General features: G+C 42.1%; 2 protein-coding genes across 4 annotated transcripts in view; one reads left to right on the forward strand and one right to left on the reverse strand.

The window, feature by feature from the left end:
- Positions 1 to 114: 114 nt before the first annotated feature.
- On the forward strand, positions 115 to 17078 carry eea1 (early endosome antigen 1). 2 transcript variants are annotated; one of them, XM_034535005.1, is made up of 29 exons: positions 115 to 254; positions 2171 to 2248; positions 2366 to 2478; positions 2592 to 2646; positions 2737 to 2802; positions 2927 to 2957; positions 3037 to 3141; positions 3423 to 3544; positions 3892 to 4047; positions 4711 to 4827; positions 6083 to 6421; positions 6519 to 6668; positions 6980 to 7099; positions 7691 to 7894; positions 8196 to 8396; positions 8562 to 8675; positions 8823 to 8978; positions 9098 to 9237; positions 9426 to 9756; positions 9898 to 9999; positions 10087 to 10281; positions 10441 to 10623; positions 10844 to 11029; positions 11135 to 11266; positions 11743 to 11928; positions 12040 to 12278; positions 13767 to 13887; positions 14034 to 14132; positions 14241 to 17078. In XM_034535005.1, exons 1-29 carry the CDS (start codon positions 231 to 233, stop codon positions 14361 to 14363), a joined length of 4188 nt encoding a protein of 1395 aa, XP_034390896.1. In that variant the 5' UTR covers positions 115 to 230; the 3' UTR covers positions 14364 to 17078. The 2 variants fall into 2 exon arrangements, with proteins under 2 accessions (XP_034390896.1, XP_034390897.1); XM_034535006.1 differs by lacking the exons at positions 115 to 254; positions 2171 to 2248; positions 2366 to 2478 and having other exon boundaries at positions 2599 to 2646; positions 2737 to 2798.
- A 425-nt stretch (positions 17079 to 17503) lies between these two features.
- Positions 17504 to 19986, reverse strand: part of plekhg7 (pleckstrin homology domain containing, family G (with RhoGef domain) member 7) — a 12177-nt gene continuing 9694 nt past the window's right edge. For both annotated transcript variants that reach the window (XM_034536143.1, XM_034536142.1), the window contains exons 12-17: positions 19404 to 19519; positions 19007 to 19094; positions 18834 to 18913; positions 18599 to 18752; positions 18330 to 18427; positions 17504 to 17758 (exon numbers count right to left, since the gene is read on the reverse strand). In XM_034536143.1, the coding sequence (XP_034392034.1) occupies positions 17648 to 17758; positions 18330 to 18427; positions 18599 to 18752; positions 18834 to 18913; positions 19007 to 19094; positions 19404 to 19519 (647 nt within the window). In that variant the 3' untranslated portion in view covers positions 17504 to 17647. The remainder of the gene's footprint in view (positions 17759 to 18329; positions 18428 to 18598; positions 18753 to 18833; positions 18914 to 19006; positions 19095 to 19403; positions 19520 to 19986) is intronic.

Here is a 19986-nt window from a genome sequence, read left to right on the forward strand (position 1 = left end):
TCATCCCCCTTGCGATATTGTTTTAATCAGTGCAGTAGGACTATGACAGCACTTTCTTTTATCATCTTGAATATAGCCAGGCTGTGTGTCCTGCTAAACCATCCTCCCCATGACCCGCCCATTCGCCGCTGCTGTCTGAGCTCGGTCAGGTGTTCGTTGTACAGCGACGTAAACTTTGCATTTCGAAAACTGATTGGATTTGGTGTTCGGGGAAAAACACAGACGAGGCCATGCTCAGACGGATACTTCAGATGGTAAGCTTCTGGTTCAACAAAGTCAACCGTATCGCTTTTGTTTGGTTAAAGTCGAGTCGTTTTCCTCGGGAGACACGGGCCTATCCGTGTCTGTTTTCATGTTGGGGACGCACGTTTTAAAACACAGCGTGGAGTAGGTGGGCGGGGTTATTTTTTCTCAAAGGGAGTTCCTCGATTGGAAAAAATACCCCGCTACATCGTCAGATCGCAATAGGCATATCAAGCGCTCCCTGTGGGGTTGATACAGCTAGCCGTCAAAAAGCTAACTTGGTTCGGTCTGTTGATGCTAACGTGACTCCTGACAGGGAAATCGCAAGCTAGCACCTGTAATCTGTAATGCAGTAGCAAACTAAACCGACGCGTTCTATTTTCTAGGGTTAATCGAGGTATAACTTAGCTAGCTAACGTAATTTAATCATTGCATTGTCATGGTTCTTGTTCGCTAACGTTAGCTATGTTATAGCAGTAGGTTAATTCATCGTCCAATCATCACATGCTAACGCGGACGTTAGCGAGAGATTGACTGTTGGGAAGTCCCGTGTCAGTGGTTTTTACCGCAACTTGAAACAACAACATTTGTTTTAACTAACGCAAATTGGGCTTGTACTAGCAAATGTTGATTCTGACATTGTTGTCCGGATAAATTACCAGCTTGTCACTGTAGTTAACCTAACCTTCATGTGGGAGTAAGAGGTTAGCTACTTGGCTAGCTATAAGACTACATTTACCACAGTGCATTGCAAACGTTAACCGCATCATTGTGTACACTTTGAAGTTCCGGCCTTGTAACCAGGAAAATCCATTTTACAACATGCATGTAGGTCAGGGACTGTCAGACTGGGACCTGTAACCTCCCGAGGGATTTAATGCAAACGTCTAGGAAGCAACACAAAATAAACATATTTTATGTTAAGAATGACTGTTTTATTTTGTATAACGTAGCGTCTTCATATAGACCTACAGTAGTAGTTAATTAGTTAAGCAGTGTAGTTGACAACACATGCATTATTACGGGTTGAGGGGCAAATAGGAAACAATTGGATTGTCTGCTCTGGTCCACATCTGTCCTCTGTATCATAACGTTAGTGAGCCACTGAATTGGTCAACATTCAATCATACATTACATATACAATTGCCAAGATAATAATACCAATTAATTGTATTACTATATTATGTTGGAGTTATCTACTATTACCATAATTTGTTTATTTTTACAGTGGTGATGATGGAGATTTAAACATGTTTTAAACGCTGTGCTTAATTGTGTAGTAGGTAGCTCTCTTTAATGCACAAGACCCGTGTTGAATAAATAAGTCCTGTTGTTCTTCGTTAAGTGTATTGTTGTTTTTGTATGTAGTTTGTATGATTTCTAAGGTTGTTCAATGATGTAAAATACTTGCCTGCCTTGAAAGGGGTGTTTGTCTACCGTCCTGGGCTCTGAGATAACTCTGTTCAAAGTGCTTTTAGTCCCCCTCCCAACACACAAACCCAAGTATTCACCCGATTCATTCATGCAGACTATCACCAGCCCAAGCAAACCCCTTTTTGTGAATGATCCATCAGTGGCACTACCACAACATGTGTGCTTCAGGCCAATGGACTGAGCAGTTTTGAAGTAATGCATGTTCAAGTAGCTTATTCATTTTTAGTGTCACATACTGTTTTTTAATTACAACGTTGAACTGGAACCACAGCCGTTTTCCGTGAAATGTTCTCATTATCTGGATGATATTTTACAGCAACCTATGTCACCACATACTACAGGGTTGTTAATCTCAATATAACTGTCTGAAATATGTATGTTTTCAAATAGATGATACAACAACATTCCAGTGTAGAGCTATTTGTTTTGAGGCTTTTAGTGCAGGAGTGCTGTTATACATTCAGATCAATTCGATCTATTTTCTGCTCCTCAGACTCCTGGGAAGGGAGGCTCCCAGAATGCAGAGTCAGAGCAGCCCAGCACAGACCTCAACCACGATCAGACGTCTGAGGTAACGTGGACGGACACCCGTTTTTTTTAGCATTTCTTTCTACCCTTGAACCAGATCTGCAAAATGTAAGAAGTTATTATCGAATGGTTGAGTCCTATGGTGTGTTTCTGTGTTCAGGGCTTCATCTGTCCTCAATGTATGAAGTCTCACAACTCTGCAGAGGAGCTGTTTAAGCACTATGAGCTGTTCCATGATACTGGAGACCTACCCGCTCATATGGCCCCCACTCGGTGAGATACAGAGATGTTACTGTCACATATTTTATGACTGAGTGAGTGACATGTATGGTGACAGAATCTTAGTTTGTATATTTTTGTGAATGAGCTATTTTCTCCTTTTTTAGGGAAGACCTTACAATGCTGCGGCAAGAAGTTCAGGACTTGCATGTTACTCTCAAGGTACAGTGGAGTTTCTCAACCCAACAGAGGTCTATAAATTGTCGGTGCATACAAATACTTTATTTAGCTTCTCTGTTTTCACCTGTATAGGAGGAAAAGTGGTTCTCTGAAGAGCTCAAGAAGGAGTTGGACAAAGTCCAAGGACAACTGAAGCAAGTAATTCCTTCAAGATGTTTAATATATTTTATAATGAATTTCTGAATATAAAACTGATTGATAAAACATGATTGAAATGCTTACTCTTACTGTACATGTTTCTCTCTTTCCCTCATTTCCACAGAATGACGGACAGATGAGCTCAGATGATTCAGGTATGAAACATTATACTTAAGATAACTGTGGAAAAAGATGCCAAACATCAATCACTAATATATGGTGCTATTTTCTCAGCCCTTGAAAAGAAGTTGAATGAAGCAGAGACAGAAAAGTTCAACATCAAGCAGATGAAAGACTTGTTTGAGCAGAAGGCTGCCCAGCTGGCCACAGAGACAGTAGGTTAGTATGGCGCCAGGATACTGGGAGGCCTAATTCTGTGGGTTTGCATCATTTAACAACACTAAAGTACTCTTGTACTAAACCACTCCTTTGCTCAATCTATCCATTGTGTTGTGTCTTGCGTACATTGTTCCTTTGTTTGGTTTTATGGACTAACGGCATGGGTTTTGCATTTGACACTGATAATTCCTTAAATCCGTTGAATGATGTGAACAAGTTGGTGTTTTGTTAAAATGTTTATTTGGATACAATCAAATATTTTGAATCGTTGAATCTGACAGACTTAAAGTCCCGCTATGATGAGGAGAAGAGCCTACGGGAGGCTGCTGACGAGAGGCTGGGCAAACTGACCGAACAGCTACAGAAAGAGAAGCAGGAAAATGAAGGACTCCAAACAGAACTGGTACAGCACACACTAAGTTTCCATTTAGTATGTATTCTCTTCTCACTAGGCTTGAGTCTAGTGCTTATGTTTGAGAGAATAACGTTGAATCGATAAAATTCAAACCATTATTATGGAAACATGAAACATAAAATTAGAGTTGTGTGGTTGAACTTTTATGACTTTGTTTAGTTACTATTCAGAGTGCTTTAGAGGCGTCATACAAATATAGGTTTGGTTCTGGAGCTTCAAGGAGACACTTGATAATTTTAGCTATAACTAAAAATCTAGTTTTGATGGATTTTGATACCAAACATTCTGTTGTTCCCACTGTCTGCCACTAACAGTGTCCCTGTTCTGCCCCCTAGCTGCAGCGGCCGGGAGTGGAGGATGTGGAGGTACTGCAGAAGGAGCTGGTGCAGGTCCAGACGCTGATGGACAGTATGACCCGTGAGAGGGAGGTAGAGTCTGAATGCCTCAAATCCCACTATGAGCAGCTGCAGGCTAACTACACTACCTCAGAGGTGAGGAAACCAAACCACCTGGTTTAATGACATGTCGCTCTGCAGAGTCTCACTTGAACCTTTTCCTGATGTGTTGCATCTAAAACAACACAACAATTCACATGTCATCCCCTGCACTTCCAAAAGTATACAAAACACAAGCCCTCTTTTGAATACAATGTTTTGCGTAATGCTGCCGCAGCACGATGTTGTCACAATTAAATTTGATAAATGTTTGTGAATTGGATTATTTATTCTCTCATCCCCGTAGCATCTGTCTCTGAGACATTTGCTGTTGTATTTGCCTCACCTTTTGTATGTGTCTCGTTTCCTCCCCTCCTTCTTTTGCTCCTCACACACTGTATCCCTCCACAACACTCACTCTTTCTTCAAGATTCGTAAACTGGAGGTGAAACATGTTGTTTCAAGTTGGCCCCAAACTCTTTTTTCATCTTTTTGAGTTACTCTGAGTTTGAGAAGTTGTTCAGAATTTCTTATTTTAATTGTGAGTTACCTATTCAGGTTTTTCTTGCATTTCTGTGCATTTGAATCCTTGTTGGTACTCATCCATGTTGGGTTTGCTTTCTTCTTTTATGACATTCCTTCACAGTGGCGTTTCAGTTCTTTGAATGTCCACTCAATGTTTTGCAAAAGAGTGTAACATGTGTGTCTATTGTATTGCAGATGACTATATCCCAACTAAAAGCAGAGCTGGAGAAGGGTCCACAGGAAGCAGCTGTCTACACACAACAGATCCACCAGCTGCAGAGCGATCTGAATAATTTGCAGCAGCAAAGCCAGGTACCACAAACACCAACAACGACAATTATTATCGTCATGTGACACAGACATGAAGCAGATTTCTGCAGGCCAAATATGTCTGCTGAAGTATCTGCCACACATTGTATAGCATATGATTGTGTATGATTTAATTTTACTTCATTAATGTTAATAAGCCTTGCCAGCCGCCCCTCAAGTACAGAGCACACCATCTCAGTTTCTGTAAACCTTCCTCTGTAGCCCAGCATCAGGCCCCATCACAATGCCTTGCTGTCACCAGCCCTCTTTGGCAACCCAGACATGTTGATACAAAAACCACATGCAGCTCTATAAATATACCAGCAGGGGGGGATCTCTGCCATGCCATGTCTCTTGTTCCTGCCAGAGATTGAATCCTCACATCAGGCCTGTCAATGCTGTCTCTACCAAGTAGGTTTCTGAGTAAGAGGGGGATTACAGTGCACCCACCTTAAGCTTCTCCTCACAACAGGATACCCTGAGATCTGATAACGATACTTACCTCATAAGAATAGAGACAAAAGAGATGGAGCAGAAAGTGAGACACAAAGGATTAGGACTAAGAACAGATAGGTGAATGACGAACAGGGGTTTTCATTGGTCTGTAACTCCAGGATTAGAGGTGAGAGACCCAGCAGAGAGCTATCACAATGACACAAGAGAAACTCGGTAACGAGGCCGTGTGAAGCAGAGGGATGAACAGAAGAGGAGGGGATAAAGTGTCTGCAGAGGGTTGTTAATGTTGTCCGACTGATGTGGTGGCCTGCAGAGGTTTATTGGGAAGTCCAGGTGTCCTGTCACACTCCTTAGTTAGCAGCACGCTCCACTATTAACAACATTATGTTCTTTATCACCATGTTTCCAAGTTTACTGCCAGATCTTAATACCGGGTGCTGTCACATAACACGGTATTCCAAGTCCTGTGTCGTAAACCTTTCCCTCGAAATACCACACCTCACATTACTCTTGACAGCTGACTGTTCTTTTCCATGGCGTATATTGCAACTGTTTTATATAGAGCAGACAAATGGTTACAGTGTGGCTTAATTAATGGCCTAACCTTTCAATCAGTGTCAATACTGATCCTTTTTTTTTGAGACCCTACTCCCTAAAACAAGGATTTTACTTGCTAGAGTTTATAGTTTCGCTTTCATCTATTTGCCCCCTGGCTTTCCGTCTTACTCAGGGACATCTATCATTCCTATAATTCCCAAACTTCTGGGCAATCTGCCTCATGTTATCCTCTTCTGTTCTCCAGAGCCTGTCTGAAAATCTTGCACGAAAGGAGAAAGCGTACCAGGAACTGGAGGAGCGTCTGGGAGCTGAGAAGGCTGCCAAGAAGGGAGCTCAAGGCAGCCTGAGAGCGAGGGATCTGGAGGTTCAAGAGCTCCAGGCTCGGGCCACAGGGGCAAAAGCCTCCCTGAAGAAGGCCTTGACGGAGCTTGGAGAGAGGGTTGAGGAGGTGGGAAAGTTGAAGAATGAGATTACGGAGCTGGAGGTGAAGCATGCAGAGCTGAAGGTGGAGAGGAAACAGTTGGAACACCAAAGGGAAGAAAAAGACAACCAAGGAGCTCAGCAGCAGACTGAGATCAGCCAGGTGAGTGCATTCAAGTATCTGCTGTATTTCTTGCTATTAGTGTGGTCATCCTGCACTTCCTACTTAATCATCACCCCTCTCTATGTGCTCTTCCTAGCTGCACGCCAAACTGCTGGAGGCCGAGAGACAGCTGGGCGAAGTGCAAGGTCGTCTTAAAGAACAGAGGCAGCTTTCTGGTGAGAAACTAAAAGACCGCGAGCAGCAAGTCGCCGACCTACAGCTCAAACTATCCCGTGCAGAAGAACAGGTGGGCATCAGATGGAACTTAAATGATCGCTACAGGGAAACTGAATTAATGTGATAGATCAGACAGAACATCTGTTAATAGAAAATGATGCTTAAGTATGCATTGTAAGATACAATGTATTGAAAGATATGCAAGTGTAGTTTAATATAGATTTATTTATTAGGGTTAAAACTGAGTGACACCAGGGAATCAATGATCCATGCAGAAAAACAAGTGATTATATGAATGATCTCCTAATGACCTCCTTTTTTTGATACAAGTGATGATACAGAAACCTCACAATGCACAAAATGACTGTTTTGCTTCTGTAGTTGAAGGAGAGTGCCACTAAGAATACAGACGTGCAGCACCAACTGGAGAAAGCTAAGCAGCAGCACCAGGAGCTGCAGGCGCTGCAGCAAAACACAAATGGCAAACTCCGCGAGGCTCAGGTACTGTTCACAAGAAAAACCCTCTGTTCATAATATTGGAGAGTGTAAAGCCAAGCGAGGCTGTGCTGTACAGAGAGTTTTAAAATCAGCATGTTTCTTCTTTGAATATTATGTAACAGTCTTATAAAATGTCATCAAATGACCCCAAACGAGTGTTTCAACAAGTCAGCTGATAATACTGTGATGATAGTTTCATCATTTTATTTTTAGCTTGAGCTTGCACGCTCACTTATGAAGCTGTCCTGAATAAAACATGTAAGCTTTTGATGAATGCAGATTTAAAACGTCCCCATATTGCACTCTTAAATGTTATTTTGCTGTAACTAAACAAACGTTGTCGCTACATGACAATGTTGCTCTATATATTAATAAGAGTAAACATTTCAGTAATTATTATTTAAAGCCCCTGTGTCTAGTGGCTTTATAAGATTATAGCATATGTTGCTGATGGCTTAACGTTTTGTCCGTTCACAAACAAAAAACTGTATGCTGTATGCCTATGTGGAAATATTACCTCTCACACAACATAAAATAAATATTTCGGCCAAAATATCTCACGTAATCCTTCTGCTATGCTGTCTTGTGCTGTAGAATGACCTGGAGCAGGTGCTGCGTCAGATTGGAGACAAAGACCAGAAGATCCAGAATCTGGAGGCTCTGCTGCAGAAGGGGAAGGACATTGTGAGCCAGCTGGAAACTGAGAGAGAGGACTTGTGTGCCAAGATCCAGGCTGGTGAAGGAGAGACTGCTGTGCTCAACCAGCTAAAGGAGAAAAACTATGGATTACAAGAACAGGTGGACGGACACACACACACATACACACACACACACACACAGACACAGACACTGACACAGACACACACAGGTCCAATTTCATGGTGCAGTCACTTCTCTGTAGTACAAAAGTAATATCATTTTAGAAGACACATGCAACACCTGACACAACTAATACATGTGTTGTCACAAACAAAACCTGCTGGGTAGATTACAATTATTATATGAATTGGCATCATAGGATGGCTCATTTTAACAACTACAGGGAACCATTGTTCCTTTTTGAGCTTATACAACTTCTCTGTATATGTGGGTCTTAAAGGTCACACAGTTGACAGACAAGCTGAAGAACCAATCGGAGAGCAACAAGCAAGCCCAGGATAACTTGCATGATCAGGTCCAGGAGCAGAAGACTCTGCTGCGTTCAGCTCAGGACCGAGCCCACACCCTGGAGACCTCCGTCACTGAACTCACCACCCAGTTTGCAGACAGCAAGGAGAAAGTAGCCCAGCTAGATGCTCAGGTAAGCCTCTTCACAAGCATGTCTGTGTACAAAAAAAGAATGTGTGTATATATATATATATATATATATATATATATATATATATATATATATATCAAAAATAGTATGTGTTTTATGATATTTCTTTGAAATAAGAACAGGTTCTATGGGTCTGTTTTTCTTCAGCTGAAGGCGAAGACAGAGCTGCTGCTATCTGCAGAGGCAGCCAAGGCTGCACAGAAGGCTAACCTGGAAAACAACCTGGAGACGGCTCAGCATGCACTGCAGGACAAACAGCAGGTTAGCGCCTTTTTTATGCCACTGATGTACGTCTTTACTTTGAACATATTTGTCATTCCCTGATTTATGTGTTTTCTTCCTTCTCCTGGTTCACTTTACTCACTTTTTCCGCTCATATCCTGCACCCTCTCCCGCCATCTTATAAAGGAGCTGAATAAGGCTCAGAAGAAGTTGGAGGAGGAGGACCAAAGGCTCAAGGAGAGACAGGAGCAGTGCACACAGCTTGATGCCAGTCTGAAGGAATGCAAAGACAAACTAATGGCCTCAGAACAGCGTATAGAGCAGCTGGAGGGCCTCAATAAGGTTTGTAATGAGTCTTTATTGTGAGTACCTGATGTTGGACTTTAAAAAAAGGGTTATTTTAGGCATAAAATGTTCCTGTCTCGAAGGACTACGTACATCTTGTTTTTGTTTTTTTACAGAAATTCGAGTCACAAGTTGGGGAGTTGCAGGCCACTCGGGACCAGGTGCAGCAAGAAGTGCAGAAGCTGCAGAAGGAGAGGTCAGAGGTCAAACGGAAAGCAAAGGAGCTGCAGCACTCGCTGGAAACAGAGAAATCAGTGTGAGTTAACTGTACTGGAGTATTTGTTTTATTAAAATGGGTTAATAATAAATTAATGTAAATCCAACCGTAACTAACTCTCTGTAGCAGTATTTTAGTGATGGCACAACAATATGCTAGTATTTTGGTTTACTCCACTGCATTGAATATGTATATGAATCATACTTAAACGTCTTTCCACTGTTAAGGACTACAACACTACAAGAGGAGTTGAAGAAAAAAGCAGCTGCTTTGAGTGACATTCAGCAGCAGCTGGAGCGCAGCGAGCAGGACAAAGCTTCTCTGAAGGTGAACCTGGACAAGGTGGTCCAGGAGGGGGAAACTAAGAATGCCGATCTGGACAGGAAATCCCAGAGCCTGACAGTAGACCTACAAAAGGCCCAGCAGGAGAAAGAGGCTCAAAAGAAGGAGCTTTTCTTTACACAGGAGAGCCTAGGAAAGGCTAATAAAGCACTGAAAGAGAGTCGGAGTCAACTGGACACAGAGAGGAAGAACCATAAGTCAGTCATGGAGGAGAAGGTAGGTTCAGGAAGCTGTTGTGTAGACAACTTCAATATTATTTTTCAACTCAGGAAAATGCGTCTTGCAACAAGGAGTAACAAATAGCCACCTAATTACATCACCAGGACATTCACAAGCTCAATTTGTCTTAATCCTCAGGAAAAGTCCAATGAGAAGGCCAGACAGGAGCTTCTTAAGAGTAATGAGGGCATCGCCAAGTCAATGAAAGAATCGCAAGAGCAGTTGCAGCAGATGGTAGAGGTAAGCTTTTGATGAAATTGAGTCATGCATTATTTGTTTTGAATGTTTGTTTGAACCTAAACGCCTGTTTGTTTCTACAAATTTCAGGCAGAGAAAAAGTTGAAAGTGCAGCTGACCACGTTGGAGCAGCAGCGCTCTAACACTCAGGCGGCTCTGAAGGAAAAAGAGAAGGAGTTGGAAAAGCTGCGGGCACAACTTAAGACGAGCAAGGGGTCCTTTGAGGACGAGATGAAGAAACTGAAGGGCCAAGTGGCAGAGTTACAAGAAGTCCATGTCAAGAAGGCAAGTAGCATTTTAAAATTAAAATACAGACATCCATACTGTTGACAACTTCCATTGTACATAATAACACAGCTACACTTATTGTAATTGGAGCGGATTGAGAGTAATGTGTGTGTGTGTGTGTGTTTATGAATGTGCATGTATGACTTTTACCTCCAGACAGAAGAGGAGAGTAAGCTGAGGGCCCAGGTGTCTGGGCTCAGCCAGAAGCTGGCCTCTGAGAACAGCCGGACAACAGAGCTGCAGAAGGCCTTGGAGCAGAGCCAGGAAAGCTTCACTAAGCTTCAGTCTGAATTATACGGCAAGGAGTCTGAGGTCTCTGCCCTGCGTCAAGACCTGAAGGTAGGTTCATGCTGGAAGAGTCGTAACCGATCATGGATTAATTTAAGGAGGTTATGTTAAGTGTTTAATTCAGAAGATGTGATGCTGCATCATTTTAAACTAATTCACAAAGATGGATTAAGGATAGAGAGGGATGTAGATGATTCTGAACTGGCAGTCCGATGAATACAATGTTTGCTATCAAAATGAACAAACACATTGGACCTTTCTTTGAACGTAGGCATCAGAGGAGAAGCTGAACTTGGCTCTGGAAGAGCTGGCCGCTAACCAAAGCCATCAAACAGGTTTAGAGGCTCAGATCCAGGATCTGCAGAAAGGCCGGGGCTCATTGGAGCAGGATCTGGAAAAACGGGACCAGAAGCTCCAACAGCAAGAGCAAACCCTGAGGGGACTACAGGAGCAACAGGTCAGACAAACAGATTAACCAGCACGGACCAAAACACTGAGGTGACTTGATGTGATTTAGGTTAATATGTTGTAAATATGTTGTAAATTGTGCTTCTACATTCAGGGTCAAGTAAAGGAGGAACTGGAGAAGGAGAAGAACAAACTAGAGGAGCTTAACAAAGCCAAGACTGTCCTGGAAAAGAATAACACCATACTGACTTCTGAATTAAAAACTCTAACCGAGAAGAGCAAGAAGGTCAGTTACCTTTCATGAAAAGCCACAACAAAAAAATGTCCTTTTGATTTTTAAGGGGAAGAGAGAGGCTGGAATATTCCTCAAAATAATTCAATACAATTATAATAAGTGTCAGAGCCTGGGCTGATGATGGACAATTTCAGTCCCATTTTGACTTCCCATGCCTTATTGACTAATGTACACAGCTTTACTCAGGAATTCTACAGGTCATCAGGGTCACATTCCAAGTCATAACTGTGCTTGCTTGAGTCGACAATTTGATGCAAGCATTGGATTTTTTAGTTCTTCAAAGCTGTCTTAAGATTGATTTGAAGCTATTGTCGAAGCAATAACTTCCGAAGCTCCAACCTTTTCAAGCCCTTTGAAGTTTAACCCCATGGGTGAAGGGAGTTACTGCTTCTCTCTTGTTAAAGACTCTATAAGTGCCTTTAAAAACCAAACATTGATCATTGAGCTACATATTTGTTGCTTTTCAGGAGCTGGGTGAGTTGCGGGAAGCAAAACATCTGTTGATCCAGCAGAAACTGGAGCTGCAGCGTCAGATGGAGGCAGCACAGAAGATCCTTGAGCAGGAGCAGAAAGAGCACCAGGCCACCAGGGACAACCGGGGCCAGAGAGAGGAGCAGCTCCTTGCACAAACCAAGAATGTCCAAGATCAGTTGGTGGGCTCACTTGTCCAATTGCACCAACATTATTTTAAATTAGTGGATCAAAGTTCATTCACTCAACCTTCTGATCCCTTTTTGTGACGTGATCGTTGCTTTCTCTCAAAGTCGGCAGAGAAACGGGCCAGAGAAGAGCAGGTGAAGCGTGGGGACGAGGAAGAAGCTAAGATGGGGGTGCAGGTGACGGCTCTGAATGAAAACGTGGCCACGCTGAAGAGAGAGTGGCAGGGCAGCCAACGGCGAGTCGGTGAACTGGAGAAGCAGACCGATGAGCTGAGAGGAGAGATCGCGGTGCTGGAGGCCACCGTCCAGAACAACCAGGATGAGCGACGGGCTCTCTTGGAAAGGTGAGTGGATGTTTCCCTTAAACAACATGTCACCCTGCAAGAAATGACCCTTTGTTCCATAAAAATACTTAAATGCATGTGGAGGTAAAGTAACAAGTGAGAAATGGCTTTTAATAGCTCCTTCATATCACTTGTTGCTGTATTCAGAGGTGGTGACTGGAGTCAGCTGCTACAAGGTTGGCAATGAGCATCTAACACATCTCTTTAAAACAGGCCCAGTTCCAAGTTAGGCTGTGTGATATTTATTTTGGTTAATACATAGATTGATTGAGATACAAGATCTCTTCTTCCAGGGAGTTCTGGTCGAGGAGGCAGCACAAGCAGTTTCACATAAAAACAAACATACAAGTACCTAGTGGTAAACAAAGGAACCAAACAAAGAACAGAGGCACGCAGACTTCCAGCGATATCCATGACGTATTCCACCTGAAAGACCTTTTTAAAGGAAGTACTCATTCCATGCCCAGCGAGGTTTACCAGCTCTGAGTGCACCATGGGGACATTTCAAATAATTAGATTTGTAAATCTAGTGCTATAGATGTTGTTATGAAATGATAAAAGGCTGGAAATATAAGTACGTCGTTTGCCTAACAATGTCTTGGAAATAAACAGCAACCTATGCATTTTTCAGATCAAATGCAGTCGTGATTGGTGAGCCGTTTTTTCTTCCGAAACGTAATGCAGCGTGATGTGCTGCAGTAGTGATGAATCTGCATGCTTGTAAATCACATCCCCAGAGTCTAATACTTATATGAATTAGCTTTGCGCAGTTTTCTTTCTGATCTGAAATGGAAAGCGTTTTCTTTATGAAACAAAAGCAAATTGTTGGCCTTATTTATTAGAATATCAATAGAACATCAACAAGTCATAATGTCTAGACAAGAGTGTGGGGACAGCTTTTATACGATAAGATAGACCAAATTATAATTTGTGATGACCTTGCCATGTTTTGATCAGTCACTGTGAACATTGCCTCAAGGAAGTGTTGCCCTCATCTCTCCTACAACTTTAATTTATATATAGTCTACTTTTTTTTTTTAAAGAACCAAATGGTAATTAAATTATCCGGTGACATTCATTATATATTAGGCGTATTATGGGCTGTTGCACGTGCCACTGCGACACATTCGCAAAGGAAAAAATGAAAATGTAGAATGACCCGGCAAGAAGGCATCTGTGAGGACAAAAGTAGCAGAACTACATGAATGAACATACTGAATGTCAGTTAGCAAGTTTGCTTAAACAATTACCTGCTGTGATCTTCTGCCCATCATGTCTACAATACAGCATACAATGCTTCACATGCAGTATATGCATTACACAAGGCTGTATTTGCAGTGTGTACAGTACATAAGTGAATGGGCACAATGTGACTCGTCAAACTTGAATTTAAATATAACAATAAAATGCTGTATGGCACAGATGTGGTCAATAGAAATGGAGACATGTAGACACACACATCACCCTGGCTGTGTGCTTGTGTTTCAGGTGTGTGAAGGGTGAAGGCGAGATCGAGAAACTGCAGGCCAAGGTGGTGGAGCTGAGGAAGAAGCTGGACGACACGACGGCAGCCATGCAGGAGCTCGGCAGAGAAAACCAGTCGCTCCAGGTTGGTCATAAAACACTAAGCGCCTCTTATGGATTGTACACTAAAGAAAAAAGATTGTCAGCAGGTTTTCTCAGGATGCTTTATAGCATCACCACACAAATAACGTGACATTCTCTGGTTGTAACTTTGGCTGTTGCTGCTTTTAGATCAAGCAGTCCCAGAGTTTGACCAGGAAGTGGGCCGAGGACCACGAAGTGCAGAACTGCATGTCCTGTGGGAAAGGCTTCAGTGTGACTGTCAGGAAGGTAAGAATGACGCTGTCTTAGGGATTGATGCTTACAGGCAACAGGACATGCATTCAGTTGTCTACTTTGGGATGTAACGCTCTCTCCTTCTCCTCTGTGAACATCCAGCACCATTGCAGACACTGTGGCAACATTTTCTGCTCCGAGTGTTCATGGAGGAACACCCTCACACCGTCCTCTAAAAAGCCGGTACGGGTCTGTGAGACGTGCTTTGAGGAGCTCCATGGCTGATCTCCCTCCCATCCCTTTACCTCCCCCAAACCTCCCGATCCCTCACCCCTTTACCCTCCACTTCCTACTACAGCGAGCAGAAGAAGGCGTGTCTTTGTCATATTTAATGTACACTATTAAGGACCCAGTGCAAAGACTCCCATCAGCAGGTGATTTCTGGCTCTGGTGAGGAGGGGAATAACTGAAGGGTTTTGATGAAGAGACTCCAGAGCCACATGATGGGATTGGATCGGGGTGGGAATGGTTGGGATTGTCTGTATCTGTTTTTGTGCCTTTGCTACTCCTGTGGACTGCCAGAGAGCGGAGACAGTGAGAACTAAACACCATCCAAGTTAAGTTCATATTCACGTTTCCGTTGTTGTTTGGAATCATTAGCAAGTGCAAGGTGGTTGGCGTGTGTGTTGTAAGATGTTTGGCATCCATCAGCTGTCAGGAGGTGAAAGGTCAGTGTGACACTGCCGGAGTGACCGGGGGAAGTGAATATTGTAATGGCGATGTTTAAAATCACTTCTGCCCTACAAAGGTAAATGCAGGTAACTATTTAGTAAAGAAAATAAATATCTGTGACGTTTTCTGTGTACGACTACATCGATCTGATCACAATATCCTTTTTTTATTGGAAAAAAAGGATAACTCAAGAAGTAATCAGTGAGTACAAAAATATTTTCCAGATATTTTTTCATTGAATGTGTGTAATGCAGATTTGACATGTGGATAAGAAAGTGTGTTGAAATGTTTTACTACTTCTTTTTTTTTTTGAGGAACATACTTCAAATTTACTTTCAGGAAATCATTATTTGAACAGAATTTCATGCTGTCAGCAGTTAATTTGGCCCCAAAACAAGTTAGTTTATCAGCTTAACTTTAAATTTGATGTTTTGTGGACAAGATTTCTTAACAATATTAAGTAGTGATTTTAAATTCAAGAATATGTATTGTAAATTCAGCACTCAATCCTTTTTGTCAACATGTTGTTGTACAGTGTAACACAGCAAAAGCAAATTAATTACAGCTCCAGAATTTAGGGTCAAATGTCATTTTTGTTTTGTAAATGTTCAAACTGTCAATAAGAAAATCAACTCATCAGTTGATTTTTGCACCAGCGTTTATTCTGCACGGGACTTGAGATCAACTGCGACGTTGAATCGGTTCCTGCATGTTTCCTTTGTGCGGCAGCGTGTTTGTGTGTCTGATGAAATTGAAGTTTTCAGCCAATTCATGACCAAAGAATGTCTGCAGCAGGAATACAGACGAGATGAAAAATCTGAGCTTGTTTCATATTTCAGTATTTTTCTAAGCGTGAAGCTTTTGAGTTTTAAGTCGCAGGGTCCTATTTTTATTTTGATCACAGCATGTATGACGATCTGAGAGGCTTTTATGTCCAGTGAGTGTTTGCTGTGCCACATTTCTCTTTGCGTGTTAATTTCTGCAGACTGTTAATGCAGTCGTTGCAGTTGCCTGCATGTGTATTTTGTAATTGTTTTTTTTCCTGCTGCTTCTACACTCTGTGTGTGTGTGTGTGTGTGTGTGTGTGTGTGTGTGTGATATAGCTGCTTTGGAGCAATAACTGTGGCTGTGTGTGATGTTGCTGTAACAGAGAGTGTGTGTGTGTGTGTGTGTGTGTGTGTGTGTGTGTGCAGAGAAGCACTGTATGAACGTCGGCTGCTCAGAACCTCAGTATCTCTTGTGTTGTTCGGGATGTCGGTGCTGCCTTCAGGCGCAGCGGTTGCTGCCGGTTCTCTGTCCATCCTGCGTCCAGCTGATGACACTGTAAAAGGTCATTCCTGCTTTATATAATTTATAATTGTTGACAGAATCTTGGTAAGATCTTTTGTGCAATTTTCTGAAGACTGGAGCAGACGAAAACACAGTAATCCGGGCGACAATGCAGGCATTTTGCAACAAGCAGCTTGTTTCAGACTTTGGCTTCCCTAATTATCGATATGCGCAAACAAAATCGTCCATTTTAGTTGCAAGCACTCAAGTTCAGCCGTCTCTTTTGTGTTGCATTGGTTTTGTTATGTCTACCTCAGATTGGCACAGGAAAAGCACTATTTCTAAACCTTAGAGATCACAAATATTGTTATTGCCTGCATTTGATCAAGGATGTGTGATTTATCTATGTACAGTCCCTTAAAACCTAGAGAGATGATTTGCACCTTCTTGTATTCTGGGCTCGTCCCTATGAAAACCCAGCCACGAACCACCGACTTTATACAGGCTTCAGCATTTCTAGCCTCGATGTACTTAACTGCTCATTAATAATAAGGCTGTCATAATTATCTTTGTAAATGTTTGTATTGAAAGAGAACATGGAAATATATAACACTTGTGGATGTAGAAACATGACAAAAGTGAAAATGTGTGTGGACTCAGTGTCTTTAAATTTAATTTAAATTATTTTTACAAAAAAGGCACCACAGTGAATCGTGGCTTGCTTGGTGTTGCTGCCAGTGATCATGCATGGTGACTTAATGGCCTGTGGCTCACACGTTTTCTCCATGTTTCGTCATCATATTTGATGGTTGTGAAGGTTTGCCTTAGGCCATCGTCTTGTATGCCTCTGCTCACTGTCAGCGGTATTACCCGCCAGGGGGAGCTCAGCTTACCTGGGGGGGACGAGAGAAACAACGTTGTTTATGTTCACATGCACCATTTGATTTTTTCTAATTCATCTTCATGACAAACATAAATAAAACCTACAGTATGTTTCTATTTTCTTGTGTGCTGTTTTTTAAATTTTTTTATTCGTACACACAAATAAATACCCCGAAAGTTTGTTAATTTTAGTCATGCATAAAGTATTTTATACCTTGATGACATCTTCTAGTTTGTTCACTAAGAAAGACTTTTTTTTAATGTGAAGTTAATGCTCTCCTGGAGCCTTTTATCTGATAATCTTGACCAGAAGATGGAGTTTGACCACTTCATTCGTCATTTCAAGCGCTTCTGGTACATGTTGGCTTAAAAAAAAAAAAAAAAGACACTACTGACCAAGCTCCATCTGCCAAGGAAGAACATGTGATATGATCAAAAGCTCCAAATCAGCTCAAGGATCTTGAGGCGAAGTTGTTTTGTGAATTTGATTTCAGAATGAATGTATGTTCCTAAAACAGAAAAACACTGGAGAACGACTTTTACTAAATGAGCTTTATTGAACACTACTGCAGCAGCTGCCTTTTTATAGGCAAACATTAACTTACAAAATGGTCCTAGTACTAGTACAGGTATTTACAAGGCGTCAGGAGACAGTGAAGTGCACGTATACAGAGTGCTGTTTCTCCTCATATCTGTGAAGACTCCAGCCACAGGGAGGAGCTCTTGACTGCAGGCTGCTGAGAGACCAGCTTCAGCAGCGCCGTGACAGCACCCTCTATCTTTGACATCCACACTCTCTGCAGAAAGACACAAGAAGATGTTCAGAAAGAGAAGTGAAGTTCATTATCCGGCAGTTAGTTGTCTATAATTGTAAAGGAGATAGTTAGAGGCCATCACTAACTCCGTGCTAGAGAATGAAGAAAAATAATCCCTCAACAGTGACTTTAACCTTTTTCCTCCATTTCAGAAAGGACATTACTTGAGAGATGTCCACAAGTTGTAGTCATGTAAATTCTCTAATATGCATAAGTCTGTGAACTAATGAGCTCATTTAAACAAAAACAGAAACCCCCTCCAATAATATGTTGTCCGTAAGTAACTGCGAGCATATGAGGGCAATACAGATTTCTGTGTAAGTGATCGTGTTTACTTGAAAATCCCGCAAAACTAAACAAAACATATTGTTGTAGTTCCCAGTGCTGATGCTACACAAAAAGCAGATATGTTTGGAGATAATTACCAAATCACAATGTTTTGTTGCACATCTGTGTGTTACGTACGCAATACATTTTCATAACCGAACCTAACCAGCGCTCTGCCAGCTCTTATAAGTTTGCACGCCTTTTTGAAGCTTCAGATAAATTGTACCTTGGCAGACTCTGACGCAGCTTGCAGGATGAATGCACCGATGCACTGCTGGTAGCGGTTCTGGTGCATGATTATAAACGAATGAGGCAGCCCCGATGCTACAAAGGAAGCACACAATTGCAAAACTTCCATTAACATCAACGTAACGCACTGATCTGTGAACATTAACGGAGAGAAGATTGTCAAGACCCAGCATGATGTTCGCTTCTTCTGTGAGCGCTCAACATGTCCTTGATGCTCGAAATCAAAAAGAAAGAACGCTACATTACCCGAAGCATTGAGCTGATCGATGTTCTTGAGCTGTAGTCGGTCCAGAGAGACGGGTTGGTCCAGAACCGTGAAGGTGCATCCCTCCTTCAGGCGCTGATCCAGCTCCTGGTTCTGTGGCATCCTGAGAGGATTTTGTTCTGGACCAATAGGCCGCTGCACAGGAAGACAGGGTGCAGTGTGAGCAAGTTATGAAGCGCCTATACATCCTCACACTGAATGTCTGTTGCGGCGTACCTTCTTGTTTCTCTTTATCTTTGTGATCAGCAGGAATTCATCAAACAGGAACAGATAAACATCGATCAGCTTGGTGTTCTCTGGCGATGAACCGGAGAAAGATGGGGTGAGGTTTTACTCAAATCGGAGCACTGAGCATGTGAAATGTGTTGGAGCTCTTCAGGGTTACACACCTGTGAGCACCACTTTCCCTTCATGCAGCAGACTTCTGTGAGAAATGAGATTCTCCAGAGTGACAGCCTTTAAGAGATGTTTCAGATTCTGAAAGAGAAGCAGTCAGTCAGCCAAGAGGAAAGGCTTTTGGCCTTTTGGCACGTGTACCGATTGAATTATTATTATTATACTGATACTGAGAGTCGCTAAGACAGCCAATGACACACTGTGTTGTAAAATGTGAACAGTTTTCTTTGCTTTTTATGATATCTGATTACACATGCAGATCAATTATTGAACTATCTTATCTGCACACAAAAGCTTTTGGAACATGAAGTGTCTGCCAGCATGAATCTCAGACACAAACATGCATAAATATAAATATATACACACAAATACACACATAACCAGACACACCTCAGGGATGAAGGCCCGCTTGTCTCTCTCCCATACAGGCAGCCACACCACGGCATCTCTCAACTGTTTCACCTTCTGGTAGTTATCCAGCCATTTCACCTTTCCCTCTAAATCACCTGGAAGTAGAGAGGCATCCTTTCAATGTCCCCCTAAAAACTATCACTACATAGTCTTAGGGTCTAGTTGTTAAGTAATTTATAGTAACAATCTGAAGTCACATTAAATGACAGATTAATTGTTCTTTAGCACTACTTTACTGTCTTGTGTTTTCCTGTGTAGTGATGGTTGCCTGCTGTATACGGGCGTAACGTGACCACTCCTAAGCTTTTACAGTAAATATCACCCACACCCAGAGGACATTGCCCTACACATCTTAGCCGTGGTTACACTACTCCGTGTCACCTGTGCTGCTTTTTTAATGGTTATATGAAAGTCTGTAGGTAAGTTTTTGTGATGCCAACACTGTTTGTTTAGGTTCAGTTATTGTTCCAATCAACAAAATGCAATTGAGGCGCAGTGCTGCAGCACATTTCCCACAGCCTGTCCATGTAGTTACAGACTAAACCACCACAACAGGTCCTCA

Source organism: Cyclopterus lumpus, chromosome 6 (assembly GCF_009769545.1).
Source record: "Cyclopterus lumpus isolate fCycLum1 chromosome 6, fCycLum1.pri, whole genome shotgun sequence".
Taxonomy (NCBI): Eukaryota; Metazoa; Chordata; class Actinopteri; order Perciformes; family Cyclopteridae; genus Cyclopterus; species Cyclopterus lumpus.